The sequence below is a fragment of the Mastomys coucha genome, chromosome X (genome assembly GCF_008632895.1).
Source record: "Mastomys coucha isolate ucsf_1 chromosome X, UCSF_Mcou_1, whole genome shotgun sequence".
Lineage (NCBI taxonomy): Eukaryota > Metazoa > Chordata > Mammalia > Rodentia > Muridae > Mastomys > Mastomys coucha.
The window spans coordinates 154,601,663-154,611,749 of record NC_045030.1 but is presented as its reverse complement, the minus strand read 5'-3'; the positions used below and the strand labels follow the sequence as shown (position 1 = coordinate 154,611,749).

The 10,087-nt window shown below is 35.3% G+C and overlaps 1 protein-coding gene across 6 annotated transcripts in view; it reads right to left on the bottom strand.

Moving 5' to 3' along the window:
- Positions 1–262: 262 nt before the first annotated feature.
- Positions 263–10,087, bottom strand: part of Scml2 (Scm polycomb group protein like 2) — an 84,339-nt gene continuing 74,514 nt past the window's right edge. For all 6 annotated transcript variants that reach the window (XM_031370499.1, XM_031370509.1, XM_031370517.1 and 3 more), the window contains one exon: positions 263–2,100. In XM_031370499.1, coding sequence (XP_031226359.1) covers positions 2,093–2,100 — 8 coding nt within the window. In that variant the 3' untranslated portion in view covers positions 263–2,092. The remainder of the gene's footprint in view (positions 2,101–10,087) is intronic.

Here is a 10,087-nt window from a genome sequence, read left to right as displayed (position 1 = left end):
GTTAATTTTGTCCCATACTGAATCAGTCTCTGGGAACTTCATAAGATATGACATTAGCCTGTAGAATGCATTCCAAACATTTGAATCTAATTCACTTATACAGTAAACTGCAAGTAAAATCTATTCTGTAGTATGAAAGACTATACTCTTAGGTACATGACTAAATAGTCTCAAAGTCCTTCTTTGCAAGACTATCAAGCCCACATATTAATACACTGTGGAGAAAATAAGCAAAATAAAATCCAAGGCTTAGAGCTGTTAATTGCTGTGGTTATTTAACAACTTTATTATATTCTTAATATCTTAAGATTATAAACAATATTACAAACACCTGAGGTCCAATCAACTGGAAATAGCATCTTCATACAAACAAATTGCAAGAAGATCAAGTTTAAGCATTCTAGCTGTGTCAGGAATGACATAGGTGAAATACTCTTTTAACATTTGCATTGTTGTCTAAAACACATTTGGTATTCTAAAGAGAAAATTACATTCTTGTCGGGTTGAACATTTTTGTTGAGATTTAGAATAGATAATACATGTATAACTGACTCTAATACATGTATAACTGATTCTCATAGCTTATATGCATTACACCATCATATAAAGTAATACCATGCAGCACAATTTTACTTTGAAAGCTATTATTTGGGAAAAAAAATCCCTCATGTATTTTTCAAAATGTAGCAGAATTGGTGGCTCAGAACTAAGAAAATTAATTAGAAATATTGCATATGATAAAGAGCTTCCCTATGGGCTGGGCAGTGGTGGCTCACGCCTTTAATCCCAGCACTTGGGAGGCAGGTGGATCTCTGAGTTTGAGGCCGGCCTGGTCTAGAATGAGTTCCAGGACAGCCAGGGTTACACAGAAAAACCGTCTCAAAAAACAAAAGAAACAAACAAAAAGAAATAAAAACAACAGAAAAACCCAAACAAAACAAAAACAAAAAAAGAGCTTCCCTATGTGTGATCCAATTTATGGGCAGTTTCTTATCACCTGAATAAAAAGCTGAGAGGTACTGGTGATAAAAAAAATGATGTATACATTTTTCAGGGGATAAACATCTATATATCCCTTTATTACCTCTGTGGCAGTGTAAAGTGCCATATTCAATTCAAAAAGTCACTTATGTCTTCTCACATATATACAATAGTATATAAATAAGCTAAATATCTGTATGGGTAATAAACACAAAATAAAACACAAATTTAAAATTTGGACACAAGTATCTTAGAAAATAAAGATGTCAGAATTGGGTGTCTAATGTTCAAGTTTAGCAAAAACACACAAAGCTGTAAAATAGGTATAAATTTTAGCCAATTCCATTGAATTCACTCTGGTAAAATAAACATCTCCTGCACAAAATTATTTATTTTAATCTATGCTACAGTTTAAAAAATATCAAAGGCTAGTAGGAACACTTTATGTAAGCTTATAAAATTGCTTTCCCTCTGTAGTATGAGCTAAAAAAGGGCACTGACAGAAAGGAAAATAATTTATATGGCTCTTCCCTTTCTACTAATAGATCAGGAAAAAATACTGTAGAACCAGACTAAAATAACTGAGGAGACGAGAGCTTAAGTGCATCTTGAAATTCTCTTTTTGAGAAAAAAATTCTCATGTTTTTAGAAGTTAGGTTGCTGGTATTTTCCCCTTTGGGTTTAGCTGTTTGGTTTTAGATATAAAGATTAATCCAAAAAAAGCTTTTCTTCTCTGTGCCACATGAAGTACACTTGAAAACACAATAAAAATAAAGACATAAATAATGAACAGCCAGTTTTAATTATGCAAATACAAACATTAAATGGCATTTAAAGAATAAGAGTATACTATTAATGTAACTGTACTACAACTTTCTTAAAATGTCTATAAAAACCTTCTATAAAATAAAAACTGATGAGATGAAAACTTTTTATGTAAAATATTTTCAGTATACCTGAGAATTATCTCTAAACTAAATTTGCACATTTTCAATTATGTTTTACTTCTCTAAGTTTTTCAATGTAATAACACAGTTTTAATGCTGGTCCTAGTTTCAGCCCCATATACTTCATCAGCAGCTCACTCTTCAGTAGTAGCAGAGCTTTCCCATCAATTTCCTACAGAGAGAAGAAAAATACAGTAAGAATTCTTCCATAGCTGATCAACCTATTTATATGTAAGAATGTATAAAATACTGTCAAATATATATTGTTTATATATTTACACACTTAAAAAGTAATATGATTTGCATAATTGAGCATTATCTGATAATTTATAAATTTAAATTAAAAAACTTCAGTCAAGTATTTTAAACAAATGTCCAGAGTATCAAATTATCTGGCTTTACTGTGTACTGAACAAAATACTACTACATCTCTATGACAGATGGTTAAATACTGAGAATAGTAGAAGTGAATTGCATACGTTAACTTTCTGAGAAGGGAAAGGAGTATGTCAGGATCCATGCCAACTGTAAACCTGCTGCACAGTTTCATCTTCGTATTGAAAAGTATAAGCTGTCTGAAGCTAGTTAACTGCTGAAACAAATATTGATTTACTTGAAATATTGAAAAGAGACAGGGGCTGGGAAGGATTGCTCAGTGAGTAAAGCACTTGTCTTGAAAACATGAAGCCTGGAATTGGGTCTCCAGAATCCATGTAAAACTGCTTGACATGGTGGCATCTACTTTAATCCCAACACTGACGAGGTTGAGGCATGACAAACTCTGGGGTGTACTGGCCAGTCAGTGTAACCTAATTGATGAGACCCCAGATCGCAGTGAGAGACCCTGTCTCAAAAGAGGCTAGATGGCCTTCCTGAAGATGACACTTGAGATTTTTGCTTCTGGACCCCAGAGACATATACACATGTGTATTTTCACCTGCACACACATGTGCACACACGCACGCATAAAATAGTGTACACGAGACATTAAATCCATAACTTTATGTTAGAAAATATTATAAACACATTATTTAACAGTGACAAGGAATCCTTTCAAAATTCTTTATTATTGTATTATACAATTTATGTTATAGAAGCCTATTATTTGGTATTCAAGTCATAATGGAGTTGCTGTTTTCACTGGGTATAATGAGAAGGCCACCCTGGTATATGCTGTAGATCAACACCTTCTACTCATGGTCCTAGAGTAGAAGAGGTAGCAGGTCTGGGGAAGATTTTTGTATCTGTCATTACAAGATGGGGTGGTCTGCATCAGAGTGGTAATCTTGTAGTACCAACTCTTGGAAACCTGAAGCTGTTTAGTGTACTGGATACGTGAATACCCATTTAAAGAATTAGGCAATTAACCTACCAGTTAAGGCCTGAATGTTGGACAAAGTAATCTTTCTCACAAATGAAAAAGATCAGTTGATAGGGTTCCCCCACCATCCATCCAACTCAGTATCAAGCTGTAGGCCCGCACAGAGGTCATTTAGAGGCATTAGGGCAGCAGGAAAACCGGATCAAAAGATACATTACATGTTGCCTGAAGAGGTCGGCGAGGGGGCCTGATATGTGAGGATCTGTATGTTTCATAAACTGTATCACTTCATCCACAGACCAGGTTGAAGGGTCCTTAGAGAAGCCTTGTTTCAGGACACTGGGGTCAGGTACAGCTATATAACTTGAAGCTTCAATGGGAGGGGAAAAAAAACAAATCATACTTGACCTGATCATAATCCTGAAAGAAGAGATGTTAGGTAGAAAGTAATGGTCTCACTCCTGGATCCTTCTGTTAACTCAATAAGTTAGGTTTCAAGATTCCAATGGTAAAATCTTGTGAGTACATGAATGAAGATGATTTGATGCTGCATTAGAGTGTGCCAATGAGCCTCCCACAAAGATCAACAACTTTACTTTAGAAGGTACATAAAAGCTTCAACAATCATAAAATGTGTAACAATCCAAGGCCTCTTAGGTCCCAAACAAGAATAGATCCAAAAATGTTCTCACAAACTGCTCTTTTAATCTCTTCTTCTAAGTTGATTTTATTTTGTTATATATGATGGGACTCTCTCAAGTTTACAAGTTTATAATTCCTTATTTTTTCTATTTTATTCAAATGTATTTCAGTAACCTGATTATGTTTGAGAGGGACATTAGTAATTTCGACCATTTGCCTCGATTATTCAGTATAGACATTTTTTGTATCTCTTTTACACTTTAGATTGCCATCTCAGTGATTAAAGAAATCAAATTTCCTGATCAGTTAGGTCAGAAAGTAGTTTCAGTATTTTTATTAGATCCCTCTTCTATTCTTTATTGCATAGCAATAAGTATGTTTATATATTTAATAAAAAGGATGCAAGACAAAACACAACCAGGGTATCAATTATCTTGTCATAAAAAAAATTGAATTTTGCTGGACTTCATCATGGCAGATACAACTGGTAATAATATAGCCATCAGTGTCCCACATGCAACACTGCAATATGTAATCATCTGCAACTCTGCTGGACCACATTCTCAGCTATCCTGGGACATTTGTGAGGCCATAGGCTGGGCAAGTCTACAGACAGTGCTATACCATTTGGGAATTAGGACAATTAGAACAGTTATCTTTAACTCACCAATGGTAGAAACATTAAAATACAAGGTTAATCATAATTCTAAATCAAACTAGGTTTTAAAGATGTTTCGGTCATCAGTATTTGGTATAGTGGTCTTAAAATATATTGGTCTTAAAAAACATGTGAACTACAAATAAACTGTATTTAAAGGTATATAGGATCAAGCATAAAACTAATTTTAAACTGAAATAAGATTAGTATCTTCTCTTTTTCCTACTCTATTACTGAAACAAAATTGGGACTGTATCTTCAATAATCAGATGTGGTTGTAAACACTACATAGTTACTACTCAGATGATATAGGAAACAAACTACTCATGAAAATAAGTCAAAGCCCAGTCATACTTTTTTCCTAGCTGTATAGACTGGGGTATTAATAAATATATCTGAAATATAGTGATTTGATTTCTCCTGTTATTAGAATTGTTTTATAAAGTAAAGGTCAGCAATTTTTCTGATTCAAATAATGGGGGAGATACAATAGTATTTGTGTGACCACTAGTGACAAATTCAGCTTAAACTAAAATATATAGGACCTGAAAGAACATAATAATGACAATTCCTTTGCAATGAAATGATAAGTTATGTCTTCTCTAGAGTTTCAGGCAGTGTCTGGATTCAAGGATTTGCCCAGCTACCTTTTTTTCTTGGGGATCATAGACAAGTGACTTCTGAGAGTCTTTTCACTGAAAATGTTTACCAGTACTTAATTCTTCAAGGAAGTTAAAAATTATATTATGTATGGAGTCATATAAAATATGTGCCTGGCATATAGTGCCCCATAATGATTTCATAAACTACTAACAAGAAATGTTATTACTATGTCTCTCCATTCCTAGGAGTGCCTGGAGTATTACTCATATATACATCTGGAAGTCAGATAACTATCATTAGGAATAATATTTCAAATTCTTTTACTAAAAAAATGTTTTCCACAAGTTGATATTTAAAAAATATACTTAGAAATAACATTTTATGTTAGTTATTATGAAATAGATATCCATCTTTAGACCCTTGGTAAACAATAGCACTTTAAAAACAGAAATACTACAGAAGGTGGGAAGGGATAGAAAAAAAACATTAAATGTGCTACAGATGTGTACAGAGAGGTTGGCTCCTAGATAACATCCATGATATAAAAACCAAGTAGAATATCTGCTTTTCACATCCTTCAATTTTCAACCCTGTCGAAAGAAAATGGATACAACACATATTCCTTTATTCTCCTCTACTTATAATCCTTAATATAGCAAATTGTAGCGAGAGAAAAAGCTATGTCAACTTTTTACAGAAATAAGATGCCACATTTTCTTGGTAGATCTTAAAAGAATAACAGAGGATGTGGTAAATAGGGAAATGGTGTGGTTTTACAAACAGGATGCCAGAGACCTGATCCAAGAGCCACACATAGGCTGGTACCAGGAAAGGTCTCAATAGATATGACAGCATGTCAGAAATGAGAAGTAATGTGTCCTTCTTGTCCTTAGAGTTATGAAAGGTTTTAGAGTCCTCAGAGTACCTCAGGAATTATTTAAAACTGCTTGAGAAATACTAAGTCTGAGAAGTCTGTATCAAATATGGTTGGTAAACCAGACTGCCAGAGTCAGTTCTGAGATGATACAAAGATAGGAACAGTCACATCAGGACTGCTCCTAACAATGATATAAAAGAGAACCTGACATATAATTTTGGCATTTTAAGAAATACTCTGGGGTATAGTTGGACAGGGAATCTTTATGGAAAAAGATAAACACAATGACTGAGAAACACTGTTCTTGGATATACCTTCATTTTTCTTCTATTGGAATTTAATGTGCTTAAGTCTTTGAGGTAGATGACTCTTTTTATACCTACAGATGTACTTGAGGTATTTGACACAATCTCAGAAACACCTGTGGAAACTGAAGTATGTGCAGGATACAAAACATCACCCACTGATGAATTCTCAGAAATTTCAGGAAAACTTCATTTTAGACATGCCGGGTCCCTTACGAGATAACACTACAAAGGGGAAAAGAGACTATCTTCACCAGCTCAAATACAATTAGAAGGCTTCCTTAGTTACTTTGCTATTGCCATGACAAAATACCATGAGCAAGGCAAAAGAAAACACTTAATCTGGGAGCTTACAGTTCCAGAGGGCTAGAGCATGTGACCATCAAGGCAGGGAGCATGGCAATGGGCAGGCGGGTATAGTGCTGAAGCAGTAGCTGAGAGGTTACATCTGATCCATGAGCATGAGGCAGGCAGGCAGGCAGGCAGAGTAAGAGAGGGGAGCAAGAGAGCATGTGCATGCTAACCAGGAATGACATCAGCTTTTAAAACCTCTGTGTCCACCCTCAGTGACACATCTTCTCCAACAAGGTCACACCTCCAAATCCTTCTCAAACATTTCCAGCAACTGGGGATGAAATACTCAACTCTATGCGCCTATGGGTGATATTCTCATTTCACTTCATGGTCCCCATAGGTTTGTAGCCATATAATAATGCAAAATATATTTAGTTCAACTTCAAAAGTCCCCAAAATCTTGCTGTCAAGACTGTCTAAAAGTCCAAAGTCTCTTCTGCGATTAGAGGTGATTTTTTAACTGTAAGCCCCTGTAAAATTAAAATATTATATACACCCAACATGCAATGGCACAGAATACATATTACCATTCCAAATGGACGAATGGGGCATGCATAGTGATGAAATACTATTACTAGCAGGGCAAACTTCAAACCTTGTAGTTCTGTTAGATGTCAAAGAATCAGATGGCTCTGCCCTTCCAGCTTTGTTGACTGTAACACATGTATCTCTTGAACTGGTTCCACTCCCTGTGTGCAGCTCTCCTTGGCAGGTATCCTACATCTCTGTCATCTCCAACATCCTGAGGTCTCCAATACAGTTCAAGCTTCATTTTCACAGCTTCATGCAATGGCCTCTCTTGGCCTCAATGCAGACTTCCCTATCACATTCCTGGCCTCAGAAGCTTTTTTTTTTTTAATGGTGTAAGAAGATTCCACAACCCCTTTACTCTTGTGTCTTTGAATCTAAAGCCAGACCATGTGGGCAAAGCTGCCCAAGTTCTGCTGCCTGCTTGGGAGGGAACCTGGCCTCCCTCCTTGGATTTTATTTATATAAGCTTTGATTTGTTGCTGCTCTTTAGGAAAAGACAATACATTAAGCCATTCACAAGTTGCAGGATTGGTGGGGTAGGATCTTGCCCAGAGGTCACCACCCCCTTCCATTTCTCCTTATCTCTTTCAGCAAAAGACAAGGCTCCAACATAAAATTTCCTGGTGGTTCATTTTCTCCTCAAACCACATGTATTTTTTTATTTCTTGTAGCCATCCTTGTTCTTTTTTCATTGTAGACCTACATAAGCGTAATCACTACTAACCATGTAACAGTCAATATTTGGCTATCTTGAAACCTCCTCTGCAAATGAAATTAACCCAAAACTTTTCAATTTAGCTTCATGGAGACTTTGAGACAAGGACAAAAGTCAGACACAATCTTATCCAAAATATTACCAGAACAGCCTGTAGCCAACCTGCTAATATTGTTTCTCTCTAAATTCTCATGAGTTGGTTTACATCACTATCAGTGTTTTATCTTCTAAGCTACTACTAGGATAGCTCATTAAGCTGCATTTATAGGTTTCAATGTGTTCTTAGTCCAAAGTCCCAAAGTCTTCCATATCCCTCCAAACCCCAGCATGGCCAGGCTTGTTATAGCAATAAACTGCTTCCTGGTACCAACTTCTATCTTAGTTACTTATCTACTGCCCTGACAAAACAGCTATGACCAAGGCAAATTACCAAAGAGAGAATTTAATTTGGGGCTTACAGTTACATAGAGTTAGAGTTCATAAACATTATGGCAGGGAGCTTGGCAATAGGCAGGCATGGCATTTGAGCAGTAGCTGAGAACATATCTTGAAACACACAACCATAGGCAGAGAGAACCACAGTGCATGGATCTCTCTTGTGAAAAGTTGACCCCCAGTGATATATCTCCTTCAACAATACTACAACTCCTAATCCTTCCCAAATACTTCTGCCAAATAGGGACCAAACATTCAAATATCTGAGCCTATGGAGGTCAATTCCATAAGAAAACTCTTGTTTTTCCTACTGTATTTTTTAATCTTAGTACATAGAGGAGACAGAGACAGGCATATTTTTGTTGAGTCTGAGGGCAGAATGGTCTATATAGTGAGTTCCAAACCAGCCAGAGTTACACAGTAAGATGTTTTCAAAAAAATATGGAATATGAAGATGGAAAGACTTCACAAGCTTATGGATTGGTAGGGGCAATATAGTGAAAATGTCCATCCTGCTGAAACCAATCTGCAGACTCAATATGATCTGTAATCCCCATCAAAATTCCAATAAAAACTTTGCAAAAAAATCTTAAAAACTATAAAAACATAGAAGGACCCAAGATAATTAAAACAAACCTGAAAAGTAAACAAGACTGCTGTAGGTACCACCATTCCTAATATCAAGTAATATTACAGAGATATAGCAATAAAGAGCAGCATGGTACTGTCATAAAAATCAACACATAAATTAATGGAATATAACCTAGGGCCTTGATACAATTCTACCCTCTTACAGCTATATCATTTTTAAGAAAAGGGCCAAAATTATATATTGGAAAAAAGGTAGCATCTTCAATTAATGATGCTGGTTGAACTATAGAAAAATGTAGAAATGTAGAATGAACAAAACTATACTCTTAATGAATCAAGGGTCTCAACATAAGATTAAATACCCTAAATCTGTTAGAGAAAAAGGTAGAGAATATACTTCTACTTTTAGATGCAACCACGGACTTTCTGAACAGAACTCTAGTAGTTGCAGGTATTAAGATTAACAATTGATAAATGAGACCTCCTCAAATCAAAAGCTTCTGTACAGCAAAAGATACCATCAGAGTGATGAGACAGTTTACAGATCGAGAAAAATTCTTTACAATCTCATGGGCTACTTTTTAGAATATAAAAATAACTCAAACATAAGCATCAACAAAATAAGCTCAATTAAGAATTTTGGCATGTAAATATGAGTTCTCAATGACAAAATACAAATGGTTTAGAAACATTAAAAAACTCTTCAATATATTTTGCCATAAGTGAAATGCAAATTAATCTTATATTGAGGTTTCATATTACCCAAGTTTGAACTGTTAAAAGTTCAAAAAGAAAAAAAGGAGTTGGATAACAAACGCTGTTGTGGATATGGCAAAGAAAACACTTATTCAATGTTGGTGGGAGAAGAAACTGGTACAACCTGTATGGAAATTAGTGCAGATGGTCCTCCAAAATAGATTGATCATATGACCCAGCTAAAACACTCCTGGATATATACTCAAAGGACTCTATATCCTATTGTAGGGATACTTGTTCATAAATGTCCATTGCTGCTCTATTCACAAGAGTCAGGAAATGGAAACAGTCTAGATGTGTATCAACTGATGTGTGGTTAATGATAATGAGGTACACTTGCACAGTAGTATATTATCCAGCTGTTATGAAAA